The 21593-nt window shown below is 44.2% G+C and overlaps 1 protein-coding gene across 2 annotated transcripts in view; it reads left to right on the plus strand.

Moving 5' to 3' along the window:
• The first annotated feature begins 2276 nt into the window (after positions 1-2276).
• Positions 2277-21593, plus strand: part of AMOTL1 (angiomotin like 1) — a 201245-nt gene continuing 181928 nt past the window's right edge. For both annotated transcript variants that reach the window (XM_073613021.1, XM_073613022.1), the window contains exons 1-2: positions 2277-2453; positions 20295-20405. In XM_073613021.1, coding sequence (XP_073469122.1) covers positions 20327-20405 — 79 coding nt within the window. In that variant the 5' untranslated portion in view covers positions 2277-2453; positions 20295-20326. The remainder of the gene's footprint in view (positions 2454-20294; positions 20406-21593) is intronic.

Raw genomic sequence — 21593 nt, forward strand, 5'->3', positions numbered from 1 at the left:
CACAGTGGTGCGTTTGATGGGCACAGTGGCTGCATTTGATGGCACAGTGGTGGCAATTGATGGGCATAGTGGTGCGTTTGGGGGCACAGTAGCTGCATTTGGGGGCACAGTAGATGCGTTTGGGGGCACAGTGGATGTGTTTGAGGGCACAGTGGCTGAGTTTGAGGGCACAGTGCTGCGTTTGAGGGTACAGTGGCTGCGTTTGGGGGCACAGTAGCTGCATTTGGGGGCACAGTGGATGCGTTTGGGGGCACAGTGGATGCGTTTGGGGCACAGTGGATGCGTTTGGGGGCACAGTGGCAGGGTTTGATGGGCACAGTGGCTGCGTTTGGGGGCACAGTGGATGCGTTTGGTGGCACAGTGGCCCGGTTAGATGGCACAGTGGTGACAATTGATGGGCACAGTGGCTGTGTTTGATGGGCACAATGGCTGTGTTTGATGTGCACAGTGGTACATTTGATGGGCACAGTGGCTGCGTTTGATGGCACAGTGGTGGCAATTGATGGTCACAGTGGTGACAATTGATGGGCACAGTGGCTGCGTTTGATGGGCACAATGGCTGCATTTGATGGCACAGTGGTGGCAATTGATGGTCACAGTGGCTGCATTTGATGGCACAGTGGTGGCAATTGATGGTCACAGTGGCTGCATTTGATGGCACAGTGGTGGCAATTGATGGTCACAGTGGTGACAATTGATGGGCACAGTGGCTGCGTTTGATGGGCACAATGGCTGCATTTGATGGCACAGTGGTGGCAATTGATGGTCACAGTGGCTGCATTTGATGGCACAGTGGTGGCAATTGATGGGCACAGTGGCTGCATTTGATGGCACAGTGGTGACAATTGATGGGCATAGTGGTGCGTTTGATGTGCAAAGTGACAGCTATTGATGGGCACAGTGGCTGTGTTTGGGGGCACAGTAGCTGCGTTTGGGGGCACAGTGGCTGCATTTGGGGGCACAGTGGCTGCGTTTGGGGGCACAGTGGCTGCGTTTGGGGGCACAGTGGCTGCGTTTGGGGACACAGTGGCAGGGTTTGATGGGCACAGTGGCTGCATTTGGGGGCACAGTGGATGCGTTTGGGGGCACAGTGGCTGCATTTGGGGGCACAGTGGATGCGTTTGGGGGCTGCCTGGGTTACAGTAGACAAGTTTTTAAATTAATTACCTGAGGGTTTTCCGCCGTCATCATCCTCTCTCTCACTCCTCCTCCTCCTCCTCTGGTAACCAGATAGATGCTGGACTGCAGAGGTGGTTAGGCGGAGCATTAGGCTCCGGCTCCATCAGTCAAGCTGACAGAGTCAGTCACCGTCCGTATTATGGGGGCGGAAGTCGCTCCCTCCCTCGGCCAAAGTACGTGCCCATACTGTGCCAGTACTGATGAGTGCACAATATATAACAAGGCAAGCCGGCCGCGGGAGGCTGTATCAGAGCGGGAGCTGGCCGTCTATTCGGGACGTGAGGAGGACAGGTTGGGGGGGTTTTTGCGCGGGAGGGCAGCAAAAAAGCTGCCGCCCCCCCGCAAAGTGCCGCCCTAGGCCTTGTCGGCCTAGGCCAAGACACAGCACTGATTCCGACAGACCAAAAACTACGCAAGGGCAGTTTTTGGCTACTGGCTATTGAACTTCCTTTTTCTAGTCCGGTCGTACGTCATTGCGTTCTAAACTAACGGACTTTGGTGTGATCGTGTGTAGGCAAGTCCGTTTCAGCGGAACTCCGTCAGAAAGACCATCAGAGTCTACTCTGACGGAAAGTCCGGTCGTGTGTACGCGGCATAAGGCTTTGGCTGAAATGCATTAGCGTGTTACTGCTGTATCCTGCCATGAAGCCACTAAAGAATTGTTGCAATGGATGTTACTGAGTAGTCAGATTCATTGTATTAGAAAACTATTCATACATTTCAAAGGCATCTGGGCCAGAGCACTGGTTTGCAGTCTTCCTGGTCATTTGCGTTCTTTTTGTTGTTCTGAACTTCCTATCAGGTCCACCTGAAAAATGACAGGCAGTCCTGATCAGACCACCAAGTCCAATTGCTATTTAAAAGTTATTAAAAAGTCAGTCCTTGATCTATTAAAGTGGATCTAAAAGTGCTGTCCAAAATAACAACTATAAAGATAGCTTTCTGATTTTATAGCTCCTCGGCCTCTGATTATATTTCAGTAGACAGGAAAACTGGCAAGGGGAACGGCAGGAGAATGTTTGGCACAAGCTGGGCTGATAGCATGTCACAGCACGGTATGCCTGTTTTGAAAAAAAAAAAAAAAAAGCAAAGCAATCAGCTTATTCGCAGGCCTTATGCAGTGAAAACTAAGCAAGTCCAGGCAATGGCTGCATATTTCAAAGAGATTCATCATCACAACAGCATGTACTCGTTTCGTCTCTGGGTATTTATCCTAGGAGAGACATCCACGCTGCTGCCTCTTCCACGCTTTTCTACAACAGCCAACTGCAAAGGTAAGAAAAAAAAATCACTTTTTCTGGTTTTAATTTGTTTATGAGATTCAGGTCTATAATTTATCACAAGTCTCAGTAAAGTGAGCCATTATTTTTCCTTTGATTTGTCCCCTTTTCAACAGCAACGTGTTACCTGTCTGTGTAGACACTCCTGTATCACCGTAATACAGGCATATTGTTAGGCACAAACTTTAGGCTTTATCTATAAGGACAAGTCTTATTGTTCGCACAGATTTTCTGTTATAGGAGACTCATGAGGATGGAAATAGAGGAGCTGCCATTGATGTCTTGTTTTTAAAGAGTATGTATAAGCAAAACTTTTTTTATTCTATTTTAGTTTTAGATAGATTGAGAAAACATTTAAAAACCTTTTTTTTTTTTATTTCTGTGTCCCATTGGAAAGATTTCCCTTCACTTCCTCTACTGGAGACGCAACAGGAAGTGAGGGGAAATATCTAGGGGAAGTAAGGTGAATTGAGGGGATAAAGAAACAAATATACACTGGTTCGAATCCCAACCACGACACTACCTGCTTGGAGTTTGCATGTTCTCCCTGTGCCTGCATGGGTTTCCTCCGGGTACTCCGGTTTCCTCCCACACTCCAAAGACATGCTGGTAGGTTAATTGGATCCTGTCTAAATTGTTCCTAGTATATGTATGAATGTGAGTTAGGGATGTTAGATTGTAAGCTCCTTGAGGGTAGGGACTGATGTGAATGTACAATGTATATGTGAAGCGCTGCGTAAATTGACGGCGCTATATAAGTACCTGAAATAAATATATAGACTTGGGCCTCATCCAACAGAATACATACATAAATGCAGGAGATTAACGGAGTGGGCACCCCAGTACCTTACAATGATGGACTATATCGGCCACAGAAGTGTTGAATTAATTAATTAACGTTGAATAGAATTATTCAAACTTTTATTATAGAACTAGTTAAAATGTTTCAAATGTTTATTATAGAACTGGTTAAAAGCTTTCAAGAAAGGTTAAAGTGATTGTAAAGTCTTGTTTAAAATAATAAACAAACATGTTATACTTACCTGCTCTGTGCAGTTGGTTTTGCACAGAGCAGCCCGGATCCTCCTCTTCTCAGGTCCCTCTTTGCTGCTCCTGGCCCCTCCCTCTTGTTGAGTGCCCCCACAGCAAGCAGCTTGCTATGTGGGCACCCGAGCCGAGCCGCAGCTCCCTGTGTCCATTCAGACATGGAGCTGCCATTCGGCCCACCCTCTCTCTCTCTCTCTCTGATTGGCTAACTGAGTTTGATTGACAGCTACGGGAGCCAATGGCGCCGCTGCTGTGTCTCAGCCAATCAGGAGGGAGAGTCCCAGATGGCTGAGGGACTCGTGGATATCGCTGGACAGAGATGGGCCTCAGGTAAGTATTAGGGGGTGCTGGGAGGCTGCTGCACACAGAAGGCTTTTTATCTTATTGCATGAAGATAAAAAACCTTCTGCCTTTACAACTCCTTTAAAGTGCCCCAACAGGGGAAAATAGATTATCATACAAGAAATATATAATAAAATCAATACAAAAGAATACAGACAATACAATCCATACAGTGGTATCAAATGATGTTTTCTGTGCTGTCAACGTTTCGCCAACAAACTTGGCTTCTTCAGGAAAAAGGTAATGCCGCTCTGCAAGCTCCGTGGACCATGAGAGGAAAACGTCCACCTTCGATAGAGATCAGGTGCAGACTGTGTCTATACCAAAAAGAAAATCCTGGACTGCTGCACTCTGGAAACGGTCATAGCTATGAGTAAGCATCTTTGTATGTGAAACATGTTAGCTAATGCTATTTTCTGATCATATCTAAAGACTTTTGTTGGATTTTTACGCATGAAATAAAGATGTCCGTTTCCAGAGTGCAGCAGTCCGGGATTTTCTTTTTGGCTTCTTCAGGACCCAGGCATGGGACAGGTTTTAAGGTTACCTAAAACAATATGATGTTAGTAACAAATTAGTATTTTGCAAACCATATGGTGTGTCATATACTCCTACCAACATGGCCCAGGAATAGACAACCCAGCCCAAACGTCTGGGGCGGGCATAGGAGCACTCAGTACCAAGCAAACCACAGCGCTGATAGTAAAACAAGACAGCAGTCCTAGATGGAAAAATATATTATATCAAGGCACTTTAACCAATCTTGAAACATTTAACTAGTTCTATAATAAAAATTTGTTTGCAAATTGTAAAGCACTGCGCAAACTGGTGCTATATAAATCCTGTATAATAATAATAATAATAATAATTGTCCTAGTGTGGATACAGGATGCAGGCCAGTCAAGTTCCTCCACCCCAAACTCGCTCATCCATGTCTTTATGGACCTTGCTTTGTGCACTGGTGCATAGTCATGTTGGAACAGGAAGAGGCCATCCCCAAACTGTTCCCACAAAGTTGGGAGCCTGAAAATTTCCAAAATGTCTTGGTATGCTGACACCTTAATGGTTCCCTTCACTGGAACTAAAGGGCTAAGCCCAACCCCTGAAAAACAACCCCACACCAAAATCCCTCCTCTACCAAATAATTTGGACCAGTGCACAAAGCAAGGTCCATAAAGACATGGATGAGCAGGGATGGAGGAACTTGACTGGCCTGCACAGAGTCCTGACCTCAACCCGATAGAACACCTTTGGGATGAATTAGAGCAGAGACTGTGAGCCAGGCCTTCTCGTCTGACATCAGTTCCTGACCTCACAAATGTGCTTCTGGAAGAATGGTCAAACATTTTTAGGATTTTTGTAAAGCAGTTCTGCTTTGAAAAAAGGTTTTAGCTGGAGTTTCAGTGTAAAATCTAGTCTAGTGCATGGTATTGCTGGGATGCCTATCATTTAAAAAGGCTCTGTGCTGACATTTGGGAAAAGCTGTTAGCCAATAATGGGGAGCAAAGGGATGAGGATCGGTCATGGTGGAAAGAAGAGAACTTTCAATTTTGTGACAGTTTTAGCAAATAATAGCTTACTGCAGGCTGACATAAAAGGGAATTATAATGACATGAATTGCCTTTTATAGCAATTATATTTGTTGAGTCCATTATCTTACAGTGATTAAACTTAAATTATTTATTTGTTATTAATGCCTAATCCATGTAGTGGAGAACTTGGTACTGAATATTTCAGAAAGTGCTATGCTGTAGAGTTGTAACGCTGCACTGACAAAGCCCAGAGCCGCTACTCTTCAAACTTCCTGTGTTTATCTGGCCATGCCTAATGAGCATTGAAAGCTTGCAGTGTGAACATGCTCCTGCCTGCTCCTAGGTGTTAATTGAGGGTGTACACAATTTCCTTTTGTGTAATGAAATATTATCAGGAGAGAATGGAATGTTGTGGCATTACTCTTGTCTGGGCATTCTCTGAAGTTATTCACTGAAACATTTAATCCCCTTTCTTTGGGTGGGGCCTTGTTATGGGGGGTACTGGGTGGAGAAGGAAGGTTAAGACATCATCACAAACACGGACGTTAGAATTTGTTGTCAAGTATTTACTGCAAGCTTCAGAAGCAAGAACGACATCCATCTTCTTTCAACATCACCAGGCTTGTAAACTTCTTGCAGGGGCATCTGCTTGGAGGTCAGATCCTATTGACATAGACGAGCCCCCAGAACTTTATCTCCTAGGAGCCCTATCCCTACAAAGTGAGGAGAGTGGGTCTTTGCTCTCTTATACCCAATGCTGGGTATTTTTCTTTGATATCTGATATTCTATTGCTGGGATGCCAGCTTTGTAACTTTAGATGCACCTAAATTATATTGATTCAGTTGTGACCTATGTACGGTATAAGCTACTTTTAACTACATGCATGTAAACCTAGTATTATATCACTGGTTGAAGGAGCTTATCAGTCACTAACAATCCTTAGAATAATGAATGTCTCTAAATTTAGGAAATCCAAAGTTGGGATGCTTTGCACAATGTATTCTGACCTGACCCAATATACCCATCATGAATACATTTCTTAACCCCTTTAAAAAAGCCTAATGTATATATGTGGCAACTTGGCAGGTGGGCCATAACACTTGCATGCCTCATATACAGTATGCCTCTGTGTGTTCTTTGAGGTTTTGGTACAAGCTTTGCAGTCTGCAGACATTACAGCAGTGGCACAAATATTAATTTTCACATAGTCTGCTGCTTCGGTATTTTTAGATCTTTTTTGTCAGATGTTACTATGGTATATTGAAGTATAGTTTAAAGCATTTCATAAGTGTCAAAGGCTTTTATTGCATTAAAGCGATTGTAAAGGATGTTTTTTTTTTTAAATAACAAACATATCATACTTACCTCCACTGCGCAGCTCGTTTTGCACAGAGTGGCCCCCAAACATCCTCTTCTGGGGTCCCTCGGTGGCTCTTGTGGCTCCTCCTCGAATCAGATAACCCCCTAGGAGAAGCGCTCTCCGGGGGGGTTACCTTGCAGGCGCGCTCCCGAGTCCAGCATTTGCATCCATAGACACGAATGCTGGACTCAGCCCCGCCCCCCGGTGCCCGCATCATTGGATTTGATTGACAGCAGCAGGAGCCAATGGCTGCGCTGCTATCAATCTATCCAATCAAGAGCCAAGAATCCTGGGCAGAGGAAGAGCGCATCTCCAGCATGTGAAATTCCAGGTCTCAGGTAAGTAAAAAGGGGGGCGGGGTTGGGGTACAGGTCACTGCCAGGTGTTTTTTCACCTTCATGCATAAGATGCATGAAGGTGAAAAAACACAAGGGTTTACAACCACTTTAAGTTTTTGCAGAGTCAATATTTGCAGTGTTGGCCCTTCTTTTTCAAGACCTCTGCACTTCACCCTGGCATGCTGTCAATCAACTTCTGGGCCACATCCTGACTCATGGCAGCCCATTCTTGCATAATCAATGCTTGGAGTTTGTCAGAATTTGTGGGATTATTTTTTTTGTTCACCTGCCTCTTGAGGATTGACCGCAAATTCTTAATGGGATTAAGGTCTGGGGAGTTTCCTGGGCATGGACCCAAAATTTCGATGTTTTATTCCCCAAGCCACTTATCACGTTTGCATTATGGAAAGGTGCTCCATCGTGCTGGAAAAGGCATTGTTCGTCATCAAACTGTTCTTGGATGGTTGGGAGAAGTTGCTCTCGGAGAATGTTATTGTACCATTCTTTATTTAGGGCTGTGTTCTTAGGCAAAATTGTGAGTGAGCCCACTCCCTTGGCTGAGAAGCAACCCCACACATGAATGGTCTCAGGATGCTTTACTGTTGGCATGACACAGGACTGATGGTAGTGCTCACCTTTTCTTCTCCAGACAGGGTTTTTTCCAGATGCCTCAAACAACCAGAAAGGGGATTCATCAGAGAAAATGACTCTACCCCAGTCCTCAGAAGTCCAATCCCTGTACCTTTTGCAGAATATCAGTCTGGCCTTCCTAATGTTTTTCCTGGAGAGAAGTGGCTTCTTTGCTGCCCTTCTTGACACCAGGCCATCCTCCAAAAGTCTTCACCTCACTGTGGGTGCAGATGCACTCACATCTGCTTACTGCCATTCCTGAGCAAGTTCTGCACTGGTGGTGTCCGATCCTGCAGCTGGATCGGACACCACCTTTTTCATAAATGCAGTGGAAATGTTTTTTATGAGATTAAGTTAATTTTCATGGCAAAGAGGGACTTTGCAATTAATTGCAATTCATCTGATCACTCTTCATAACATTCTTCTCATATAGGCAAATTGCCATCATAAAAACTGAGGCAGCAGACTTTGTGAAAATTAATATTTGTGTCATTCTCAAAACATTTGGCCATGGCTATACTCCAGAACTTAAGGATACCATCTTGGGTCCTTATCGATGCAGACCGTACATGCCTACATTTGGAGCTGCCTGGTTTGGCTACAGTGACTAGCCTGGGTAATCTGAAGAGGTCTTAACCTATTAAGAATATTCTAATGCGTTCTCATTTTTCATCCTGTATAATGCCTAACTTGGAAAATGTCTTTGATCCTCTCAAGTATTTTTGCCTAACAATTCCCTAGGGATGAAGAGTTCCCAAAGAAGTATTCTGTCCCTGTTGTGAATCCATCCATTTCCTGTCTTAACAAGTCTTTTACTAACCCTGTTGAGGACATCCTCATGTTTACAGATCCGGTGGATAAAAGGATACAAGCCCCTCCTAAGGTCTTATTCCTCTTTACAGGTTCTGCCCTACAATCTGCCATTGCAACCATGTGCATCTTCCAGACTTTGCCTGTCTAGCCTAAGGGTCCTGGGATCCTGGATATATCCAAATGGATCCTTCTGTCCAACAACAAATGGTGCTCATGCTTTTGGCCCTAATCCATTGTGTTGAAGGGCTAGCAGATGTTATACACCAGATTTGGAGAATGAGCCTCCTTTAGGTGCATATGCAAAGGACTCTTTGGCTAAAATGTTGGTCTGCTGAGCATCAGTGCAAGAAATGCCTCTTGTGGTTGCCCTTAGAGAGGGAGCATAATTCCCTGGACAACTTCAATAGGAAAGTCACTGGGGGGGAAGAATTTTGTGCCACAAAAGTAGACAAACTCTTTATCTGAGAAACCTCCACTCCTATGGCTAACATGAATTTGTTTAATTTCTCTAAGACCTACAGGTCCAAAGAGCATGGAGGCACCCCACCTGCCAGAGTAGTGTCTATGGCCTTTGCAGCCATATCTGATCCCAGGACATTTCAGAGGTTTGGGTCCAAATTATGGTATCCTGGAGTTTCAATCTCGGGCTCCAACCCGCTTCTTTTTGTCAAATTTTGTCGACATTCTTGCAAAGATTTCAGACCATGACGCTGCTCTAGCACAGCTCCTCTCTCATGGGGTCATAACCATTACCCAGAAAAGGATAGGTTACCAGATTTCTATCCAAGCCAGTTAATCAAAAATGGGTCATCCACCCCATATTAGATCTAAAGGTTCTCAACAGCTTCCTCCAGGTACAAAATGATGTAATCTGCCTATTCCACCATTGCTTCCCTTAATCTGGGAGGCCTTCTGGCTTCTGTGGACTTCAAGGATACTTACTTGCATGTCCCCTTCTTCCAGCCACATCAGCGCTACCTGCGTTTTGTTGTGGTACCACAACATTACCAGTTTATTGCTTTTCATTTTGACCTGTCCACTGCACTTTGGGTAATCACCAAGGTGCTAGACCTGGTTCTCAATCTGCTTCACTTTGAGGCATTCCAAAGGGATATCTGGATGACCATCTTCTGAGGAAACAGTCAACTCAGTCTCTTTTAGCTAATGTTCAACAGACCGTGCAGATCTTACAATGATTTGGGGGAGATCATAAATATGCAGAAATTGGAGCTGGAGTTGTCTCATTGCTTGGAATATCTGGGATTGATCTAAGACTTGGTTCTGTCCAAGGTTTTTCTTCCCCTGGACAAACTGCAGGCTGTCCACTTGCACGTTCAGTCTCTGCAGTCCAGGAGTCCTCTGATCCTCCATCTTTGCATACGGTTCTTGGGCCTAATTTTGTTCCCCTTAAGGACACTTCCACGTGCCTAATTTCACTCCAGACCGTTGCAACTCAGCACAGGACAGGAAGGTTCTGTCTGTCCCTGGATCTTCCCATATGCCTGAATAGCAGAACCAGGCTGGCTTGGGAAGAACTTCACAATCTACCATGAACTGCCATGCACATTCCAGGTGTGGAAAACTGGCAGGTAAACTTCCTTAGTTGCCAACATCTGGACTCTGGAGAAGGGTCTCTTCACCCTGAGGTTTTTAAGGCCTTTGTTGCGGGGGGGAATATAGAATTTGAACCTTATGAGGCTTGTCGCGGACACTGTCTGCAGGGACCTTTTCTGTCCACATTCATCCTGTTATTTGGTATTGCTATATTAATCTTTTTTTTGTTACATCTTTGAGAGCAGGGGTCTCAAACTGGTGGCCCTCCAGCTGTTGTGAAACTACAAGTCCCATCATCCCTCTGCCTAAGGGAGTCATGCTTGTAACTGTCAGCCTTGCAATGCTTCATGGGACTTGTAGTTTTGCAACAGCTGGAGGGCCACCAGTTTGAGACCCCTGTTTGAGAGACTGTTTTCTTGGAGTTGCCCAAAGACTATTCTTGGTTGTTAATTCTGAACAATACATGGTCCTTGAAAGAGCTGATCACATTGACCTGTGGAGACGGACTGCCTGGTCACCTAGGCTGCCTTAAGTGCTGTGTTAATTAACATGTTCATTATAATAATATAATTAATTGTCTGCTAAGTTGTTGCTAGAGGGGAGGGGGAAGTATACATGAGCCAGCCCTACCTCATTATCTAACCCCTTGTGTTAAAAGTGTATAAAAAGGCTGTATTCTGCCCAATAATTCATTCAAGATTCTACAAGCTATTTTCGGCTAGACTTGTATTTAATGCAGCTATAATAATATATCTCTCTGATGGTCAGACTGGAGGAAGCAATATTACTGACGGAATCACTCAGCAGAGTGCAGGATAGGATCCGTCACAAGGCTCCTGGCAGACTCTCCGTGAGCCCTCCCAGATTGTCCGGATCTTCTGTCCCAAGGGCCGGTTTGCTTCTCAGTTGCTGGCTTTAACGGTTTGGCTGTTGAAGCCCAAGTCTTGGGAAACACGGGCCTATCAGATTTGGTAATCCGTATACGCTTGAAAGCTAAGAAATTGGCTTGCACTTGGAAAGCATATTTCTCTTGGTGGGAAACAACAAAATGTCACCCCAGGAACTTCACCGTTGGATGAATCCTGTTTTTTTTTTTATTCTGGTCTAAATCAGCATTTGGCCTTCAGTACCATCAAGGATCAAACCCCGCACCTTAACAGTTCTTTTTCAGGGACCACTTGCCTCTCACTCCCAAATAAAGGCCTTCATACAGAGTGTTGCTCACATTGTTCCACCTGTACATTTCAAAGTGACCCCGTGGGATCTATTGTTATATCAGCTGTTCATTGTGTGGATGTGGTGCACAGTGTTTGAGTTATCTCTCAGCTACAGCTCCTATTTGACAGTGCATCTCTCTTTGCAACTCCCAAAGTCCCCATAGGGGACAGCAAACTTCCTGTTTCACTATCGCTAGATGGATTCAATAGCTCATTATTCAAGCTTAGGACCTCAAGGGCAAGTTTCCACCCTTCATGGTCAAAGTGCACTCCACTAGATCAGTTAGTAATTCACAGACTTTTCAGCATCAAGCATCTGTTTCTAAGATTTTCATCACATCTGGTCTTCTGTTCACACGTTAGAGAGGAACTGCAGTCTGCTCACATAATTTGTTATAAAAACATCTTTGCCATTCTGAAGCTTCCCTCCAACCACTTTGCATATTATTTTATATATACTGTGATTCTGTACTTGCCAAAAATGCTGCAGAAATCTCCCTCCACTGAGTCTGGCTGCATCCATTTTAACTGTGGGCAGCTGAAGCTGCTGTCTGTTCTCTTCCTGGATTTACACAGACACACAGAGGCACACCTGCAGCTCTCATTGGCCCTCTTATGACTCACCCCCCCCCCTCCTGGCAAACTCTAAAGAGGGTGAGAGTGCAAGATGTGCATGATGTCATACGCCTAGGCTTATTACCAGACAAGAAACAGGAAGTGGGCTCTATAAGGTATTTACTGGCAGAGAAAAAATGTTTTACTATCCAAAGTTAAAACAACAAGGGCAGAAGATTTAATAGATGGAAAGTTGAAAAAATGACTGAAGTTCCGCTTTAAGTTAGTTTTACCACTTGGATGTTCATATCTCAGCTGATCATGGCTCTGTTGAGCCACCTCTGTTAACCTGTTGATTTATTTTTTTAGAGTTTGTTAGCCTTTATATGCTCTTTTGCCCACCCAAAGTTGCTTTTGGATGTCCCAATGTACCTAAATACTTATCCTGTCTCCCGCAATGTACAGTTAGGAAAATTATAAATTTTGGCTTAATCCTTCTGTTGGAAAACATTACAGGACACAGGTACCTCCCCTCTGTTCTTATGATCCATGCCCACTATTGCTTGCTATTAAAACTGAGGCATGCTGGGAGTTGGAGGGGTTTTACTGGGCTGTCCTTGCAGTATTGTGTTGTCAGTGTCCAATATTTTCAAGGAAGCAGCATAGTGCAATGTATCTGAATACCTATTCCGTGTCTGGTAATGTACAACGAGAAAAGGATTTTATGGTAAGTAAAAAATCCTACTAATGTATTTTGTCCTATGTAATGACATCTTTCCACCCTTCAAACATTTGAGATACTTGTTCTAGTTGTTTTACTGCTTTTATAAGGTTTCCATAGTTTGACAGCGACAAATTGGAACACTTGCAGAAGATATAGCAGAGTGAAATTACAGGGCACTAAGCAGAGGGGCATCCATAGTGTAGGTGCTAATGTTACCAGTGCCTGAGTGATGTTCTTCTGCAGGAGCCTATATCATATTGTATCATAATGTTGGTGTCTGATTGATTCGTTTACACCAGGGGTCTCCAAACTTTCTAAACAAAAGGCCAATTTACTGTCATTCAGACTTTAGGGGGGCCAGACTGTGCATAGTGGGAATAAACAATGCCCCATCTCTGGAATTAGATGGAGGAATAGTGCCCCCTTGTTGCTGTCAGTGGGAGGAATAGTGCCCTGTTATTGGTGTCAGTGCCAGGAATTACAACCCATTGTTGGTGTCAGTGGCAAGAATAATGCCTTAAGGGCTGGATAAAGACAAGCAAAGGGCCGCAGTTTGAAGACCGCTGCTTTACACCAAAGCAAAACTATCATCTTTGTACTGGACTCTGAAAGATGCCCTCACAGTATTTTAGCAAAGCTTTTCTAACTTGTGGCTGGATGATGCCATGCTATAGGTTTTGAAATACATCAATGTTTAAATTATATCTTATTGGTGAATGGTGCCAGTGTTTGCAGCACATGCTCTATTCATCCTCTAGAAGAATGCCAACCAGAGCTCACCCTACTTCCTGTGAGGAACATCATTGGTGGACCACTGAAGAGTGTTTGTGTGCCCACTTGTATGAAATTATGGAGTAACTATTATACCACTTCATTACCAGGCACTTAGACACCTTCCTGACCAGGCCAATTTTCAGCTTTCAGCGCTGTCGTAATTTGAATGACAATTGCGCAGTCATGCTACACTGTACCCAAACAAATTCTTTATCATTTTGTTCCTACAAATAGAGCTTTCTTTTGGTGGTATTAGATCACCTCTGTGGTTTTTATTAATAAAAGAAGACCGAAAATTTTGAAAAAAACAAGTTTTTCTTTGTTTCCGTTAAAACTTTTTGTAAATAAGTACGTTTTCTTCTTCAATGACGGGCACTGATATAGCTGCACTGATGGGCACCGATAGGGTGCCACCAATGAGGTGGCACTGATGAGGTGGCACTGATGGGCACTGATGACGGGCAGTAATAGGCGGCACTGATAGGTGGCACTGATGGGCACTCATAGGTGGCACCGATGGGCACACATAGGCGGCACTGATGGGCACTAATAGGTGGCATTGATGGGTACTTATGGGTGGCACTGATGGGTGGCACTGATAGGTTGCACGGATGGGCACTGACAGGTGGCACCGATGGACACTAATGGGTGGCACTGATGACACTGATTGGTGGCACTGATGCCCCTAAGGGTGGCATTGCTGGGCATCACTGCAATATAATGGTGCCAATCAGTTCCCATTTGTGGGCAATGATTGGCACAGATTGGGCACTGACTGGGCACATGTGGATGGCCATGGGGTACATACCTGGCCATCCACATGTTGCCCCCTTCCCTGGTGGTCCTAGTGGCGATCCCTGGTGGTCCAGTGTGGTCATCTGAGGGGGGGCTGCACTGATAAACAATCAGCGCAGACCCCCCCCTGTCAGGAGAGACACCGATCGTCTCTCATCTACTCGCGTCTGTCAGACGCGAGTGAGGAAAAGCCGATCAACTGCTCTTCCTATACATCGTGATCAGCCGTGATTGGACACGGCTGATCACGTGGTAAAGAGCCTCCGCCAGGGGCTCTTTACCAAGATCGGTGGAGCAGTGTGTCAAACTGACACACCGTTCCACCAATCGCCGCGATGCGCGCCCCCACTGGCGCGCGGCGGCATGTTATACTGCTGGACATCATATAACGCCAAGTCAGGATAACTGAACCACCGCCTGGCCATCATCTGCTATGGGCCGGGCGGGAAGTGGTTAAACAATTTCGGAGGTCTCATACATATTAGGCTTGGCTGTACACAGCTCTGAGAAACCAACAGTGTGTCTGGTTCAAAACCAAACAGGATGCCTCAAATCTGACTTGTATCTTAGTGCAGACTTCTGGGAAAATCATTGAGCCAATCACACAAGCAGGAAATCACATTTCAGGAGGCATAATTTACACCAACTGTGCACAGACCGCCTCCAGGTTGCCATATTGCATTGAATTTTTAGAGAAACCTACAGCACTGCAGACTGACAAAGAAAGGTCATTTTTAATAACATTCAATTATAATATGGCTTGTGTAACAATTTTACCGTATATGCTATATTTTTTTTATCTGCTATTTTGTTCCCAAAGAAAGTGGAATTACCTTTTATAGTGGTTGTAAACCTAGACATGTACTCACTGAAGTGACTGGCCTCAGGTGATACACAGAGATGAACACAAGGCTGCGCCTGTTTACAGGCAGCTCTTTCTTTTCTATAGCCTTCTTTTTTTTTTTTTTTTTACTGTATATAATCTTTATTTAAAGTTTAAGCACATAAAACAAAAACAGCAACCATTAGTCTTTAGGTAGCTAAACACAATACAAAACATATGGTAGCCATCTTCCAGAAGGCATATCAAGAGGAAAAAAAAACAGACATTACATAAGAAAAAGTGGTCAAAGCCAACATACCCAGTAACATCGCAGAACCCTATTAAGGGGTCAGCAGTATCCTGGGTGTCCGTATGGACCAGAGGCTAACCCGGCAGAAAGTGGGGGCCATACTGACCATAACAAGATCTGGAGGACCAGCAGTGGGCCGCACGACACAAGCCAAAATGGGGGGGTTGCCTTGGCACCAACAGTGCGACCTATCGGTTTGGGATCGGTTTGGTTCTATATCATGCATTTAATTGAAGTACTCAAGCACTTAACATTCTCCAGGTGCAACATGAATAATATTGACCAAAGAAATGAGAAAGAGAAAAGGAGATGGGGAAAAAGTGGGAGGGGGTAAGATGAAAAAATGGAGGTGGGGAAAAAAGGGGAAGTTGAACACATTGGAGTTTATTTACTAAAGGCAAATCCACTTTGCACTACAAGTGCACTTGGAAGTGCAGTCACTGTAGATCTGAGGGGGACATGCAAGGGAAATAAAAAACAGCATTTTTGCTTGCACATGATTGGATGATAAAATCAGCAGAGCTTCCCCATATTTCATATTTTCCCCTCAGATCTACAGCGACTGCACGTCCAAGTGCACTTGTAGTGCAAAGTGGATTTGCGGAATAGTAGGGGCATGGAGGAGGAAATGGACCGGGGAAAATGTATATCTATATCCAGGATATCTGCAATCTGATCCTTAACAACCTTCCAGAAAACCTGAATTGCAAGACATTCCCACCATGTAAAAATGTACCACGTTGGCCACAACCACACCAGCTTCTACAGCCTTCTAACACACACAGGAAAAAGGCTAAAAGGCTTTTTTGCAGCTTCCAGAAGGCAGAGGACGGGTCAGTTTACCCCCCTTTTCTGACCAGGCCATTTTTTGCGATATGGCACTGCGTTACTTTTACTGACAATTGCACGGTCGTGCGACGCTGTACCCAAACAAATATATGTCCTTTTTCCCCACAAATAGAGCTTTCTTTTAGTGGTATTTGATCACCCCTGCCGTTTTAATTTGTTGCGCTAGAAACAAAGAATGACCGACAATTTTGAAAAAAAAAAAAACAATATTTTTTACTTTCTGCTCTAAAACATATTCAATAAAAGAATTTTAAAAAATCTTATTTCTTCCTAAATTTAGGCCAATATGTATTCTGCTACATATTTTTGTTAAAAAAAATCCCAATAAGCATAAATATTGATTGGTTTGCGCAAAAGTTTTTGCGTCTACAAACTATGGGATGTTTGTATTTATTTTTTATTTATATCGTTTTTTTTACTAGTAATGGCGATCAGCAGCTTATAGCGGGACTGCGATATTGTGGCGGACAAATCGGACACCTAACTGATACTTTTGACACTTTTTTTTTTTGGGGACCAGTGACATTATTACAGTGATCAGTACTAAAAATATGCCCTGCGACTGTACTAATAACACTGGCAGGGAAGGGGTTAACATCAGGGGCGATCAAAGGGTTAACTGTGTGCCTTGCTAATGTTACAATGTAGTGGGGAGGTGCTTTTACTACTGGAAGGCATGGATCTGTGTTTCTGCTTGAGGCTGGGTTCACACCTATGCGAACTGGATGTGGAAAAAGTTGCATCCAATTCGCAATAGCAGGAGATTTTGACTGGCTCTCTATGGAGCCAGTTCACTTATCTCCGCTGTGGCTCCGGTGCAAATTTGCACTGGAGCCCTGTGCGTCTTTTGGTCCGTTTCAGGTCCGAATTCAGCCAAACACTCGAGCTGAAATGGCATCTGAAAGAGTGAACTAAGTCGCATCCGATCCCTGCTGTGAGCCACATGCGACAATGGTGTGAACCCAGCCTTACAGAAACACAGGATCCATGTTTTCTATACTGACAGAATGACAGTCTGCCTTGTTTACATAGGCAGACTGCCATTCTGTTAGTGTAACGAACGATCAGCAGTGCCGGTGGAAATCGGATCCGCGGGACCCGCTGATCAATGTAAAATCAAAGCGGGAGTGAGCCCCCGGCGGCGCACACTCGCGCCCTAAACCCGGAGGTGCAGAATCACGTATATGTACATGATTCTGCACAGCGTGGCCACCCTGTAGCAGTAAATCTGCTATGGGGTGGTCAGCAAGCAGGTATAGAGCACAGAGCTGAGTGGAGGGAAAGGACACACCCTCCCCTACACAGTTTCATTGGGAAACAATGCATAACTGAGGCGGTCAGTCATCCTCTGTATGCTGGAGGTGGGGGTGGGCCATTGCTTGCTGTCAAATTAGACTGTCAGAAGTGACTCATGCAGATAACAAAGTGGGGAGAGATCTGAGAGGAAGCACACTAGGCGCTTTGGATTGAGGCAAGTACACACCAAAGAGGGACATGCTTTGTTCATTTTTCATATCAGAGGTTTAAAACCACTTTAATAGATAAATGATTACTATGTGGTATATGAGGTCATGCAGACATTACTGCAAAGTAGTTGGCTTTTGGAGCTACAGAGAGCCTTGTGATCCCTTTACGCATTCCCTACAAAGACCTGCCTCTCTTACCCTGCACCCTGCTGCTAGGCTTTGCTATAACTCATCAGCATTTACCCAAAATAAAAATAAATTTTCCAAAGTTAGTCATGCTCCTCTTCTCATTCTTCTGTCCTGGCACAGGATCATTTGTGCCCTGTAGTAAATACACTTCCACCTTTCTATTTTCCCATCTTTCCTATGACAATAAAAGGAGTCTATTGTTGGTGCGAACATGACCTCAAAGTAGTTGGCTTTTTGACCTTCTACAAATGAGGTCACTTATGTTGAGTCACTTCCTAAGTAATTACACAGAAGTGATTAGCTGCAGTACTATAACCTGAAGGAAGAACACCACCTAGGAGGACAAGAACATACACATTCTTCTTTGTTTTGTAGATTCTACTCCAAAATTCATGTGTGAACAAACATTTGAACTTTTAGTGTTTCTCCTTTTGACTTGGGCAAGCTTTGCTTCAATAAATCTCTACGGGAAAATATGAATGGGTCACTGCACCTAAAAACATTGGTTGGCATTCACAAATATGATTTCATAAGGGTTAGCACCAAGGTTTGAACACAGATATATAGACCTGTCTGGGGGATGTATATTATTACCTCCTGATCTTCTGATAATCTTTTTCACCCCATCCACAAAGTCAGGGTACTATATACAATCAGAACATATTAGCACATATCTCCATACACAGGAACACAAGTCTATGGAAAATGTGCACACTGCACCACAATAGTCCTTGTGTGAATTTAATGATACAGTGGGGATTACAAAGATCCCTATAGTATGTGGTATAGTCTGTAAGTGTCCTCCTTAGATCTACACTGACTGCACTTCCAAGTGAACTTGTAGTGCAAAGTGGATTTGCCTTTAGTAAATCAACCCATAAGTGTCACTTCTGTCTGCTGCCCTGTTCCTCTGTTATCTGCATGAGTCACTTCTGACAAGTTTTCCTGACACCAAGACAAAAAAAGGTGACAGAGGAGGGATTGACAACCTAGGCTCTGTTCCTGTTTGCTGTGTGAAGCGGGGTGTGTCCCTTCCCTCCAATCGGCACTCAGAGCTCTTCTCACTGTGCTATGCAGAGTGTAAATTCAGCTCTTTACCCCCTTTGTTTCTAACAGCTCAGACAAGCTTTATAAATTCAGATGTAGAGAAGAGAATCCTGCAGATAAACAGTTACAATTGGGTATAGGTAAGGGTTTACAACCACTTTAATAAAACAATGTTTACTTAAAGTGATACTGTAGTCTCATTTTTTTTTTTTCGTTAAAAATAATAAGCATGTTATACTTACCTGCACTGTTGCAGTGGTTTTGCACATAGCAGCCCAGATCCTCCTCTTCTCTGGTCTCTCTTACCGAGTGCCCTCCTGGCCCTTCCCTCTTGCCGAGTGCCCCCACAGCAAGCAGCTTGCTGTGGGGGCACCTGAGCCGAGCCACAGCTCCCTATGATTATTCAGACACGGAGCCATAGCCAGGCCCCGCCCCCTTTCTCTCCTCCTTGGCTGACTGACTTTAAAGGACAGCAGTGGGAGCCAAGGGCGCTGTGCTGCTGTCTCAGCCAATGAGGATGGGAGTCCCGGGCAGCCGAGACACTCCTGCAACATTGCTGGATAGAGAGGGGGCTTAGGTAACTATGAGGGGGGGGGGGAGGCTGATGCACACAGAAGAACCTTCTGCCTTTACACCCACTTTAATGAAGGCTTCTTCAGCCTCTCAGGGTCACTGACCTGGAGCAAGTATGAGGATTAGGACTTCTGAGGTTTGTAGGATCATTGAGACTCATTTATAATTAATTTATAAAATAGTTTTGAGTTAGCCACAAAAATAAAATATAATTCTTCAGTTTATTTTCTGACAATGAAACATGTTGCTTTGGACAGACACAGTCCTCCTATATTTCAGTTTTTATACAGTCTGAAAAGCAGCTCCAAAGGACCGATCCATCCAAACAGCTACATACGGAGGTTAAAAAGTTTAAATATTTATATTAAAACATAATTATAATGAGTTCAATTTGTAAATAAACCATGAAAACATACTTTTGATATGTGCATACGTGTCCCCTGTAACCTTTGTTGCTGTTTCATTTTTAGCTTTTCTCTTGCAAATGTAAAGAATTAGGCTATGTACACTTTAAACCCTGGCACTTCTAGGGTGACAACACTTATCTGCTGCCTTACAATGCAGTGTTGGCATGGCTCCTGCTTTTTGGCTTCTGGCTGGCATGCACACACATGGCTTGCTTGCAACCCTTTTCAACACAAACGAGACGGAAGGAGTAATGTGACCAATCAAAATCTCACAAAAAAGGGTATTTTTAACTGTTTATAGCAAAAAAGAAAAATCTGTTTGCCGTATGCAATGCCTCCTCTTCACCTATTTAATGTCATTTAGTCCTTGGTTTACACCTGCTTTAAATGAAATGTGTTAGGAAATGTGGTGCATCTATCATTTTTTTCAGTTCCAGCTTAAATGTATCCTTTTTTTTTTTTTACTAATTCCTATGTTTCTTATTCAAGGCCTGTGACGGTGACTGGACTGCTGTGAGATCATGGAAGAAAGATGGCTCCAAGACGAGATGGGTAGATTACCTCATGTAGGATTGGTCCACCATGTCGGCTCAAGAAGAGGTGTGCTATACTCAGGAGAAGTCTAAATCATTTTTTATTAGGAATTATTAATATGGGGGTCTCTGTATCAATGTATAACTCCCAACCTTCTGTTATAGGAAAGGACACCTTTTAGTGACAAAACCTTGAGGCGCTGGGTTCACACCATTACGAATTGGAAGCGAGACCCCTGCATCCAATTCGCAATAGCAGGAGATTTTGACCGGTTTTCTATGGAGCCGGTTCACATATCTCCGCAGCGGGTCCGGTGCGTTTTTTGTTTTTGGCTCGTTTCCGGTGCGAATTCAGACCAAAATGTGGGCTGAAATTGGACCTAATATGGTGAACCAGCACGCACCGGACCCCTGTTGTGAGACGCCTTAGGCAAAACACACCCTTTTTTTTACACCTCTGGATGTATCTGAAATGTTAAAAAGACAATAAAAGTTACATGTATAACAGACACAGTATTGTGTATTTAAAAAGACCTACAGTTGAGGGGTTATGTGACCTCTGGCCTAGTCCTGGATGGCTCATCACCAGTTTTATGTGTGACAGGGTGAGGGTATTGCCTCTCTTCAACCAAGAGGCACCACAAAGTGTTTGTCAGAGTCCATGGTAATGGGAATTTTCTAGTTCCCAAGTTGCAGCTTGACACAAAGAATGAATGAATGAGTGACTTGTATAGCGCTACCTATGTGAACTGAATCGCCTCAGGGTGCTTTGCCGCCGGTGTCCTTCTGCGGTATAGCGCGGTCCTTTACCCCATGGGGTCCCGACATGCTTACAAACACATACACATATTTGGCCAATTTTTTCGACAGGATCTAATTAACCTACCAGCATGTCTTTGGAGTGTGGGAGGAAACCGGAGTACCCGGAGGAAACCCACGCAGGCACAGGGAGAACTTGCAAACTCCAGGCAGATGGTGTCGTGATCGGATTTGAACCAGCGACCCTATTGCTGCTAGGTGAAAGTGCTACCCACTACACCACTGTGCTGCAGAACGCTAAGACTATTTTAGAGTGTATGCACACTATACAAGAGGTGTACTGCATCTCAGCAGCACCGTAACACAAAGCAGGGTGGAATATGTGTTGTAGACTGCCAGCCAAGACTAAGAACTGAGAGGAGGATTTTTCCAGCCAGGTAGTGCTGTGTCAGCAGACTGTGCTATGACAGTCACAGCATTAAGCAATGCATTTAAG

Source organism: Aquarana catesbeiana, linkage group LG02 (assembly GCF_042186555.1).
Source record: "Aquarana catesbeiana isolate 2022-GZ linkage group LG02, ASM4218655v1, whole genome shotgun sequence".
In the NCBI taxonomy this organism is placed as follows: Eukaryota; Metazoa; Chordata; class Amphibia; order Anura; family Ranidae; genus Aquarana; species Aquarana catesbeiana.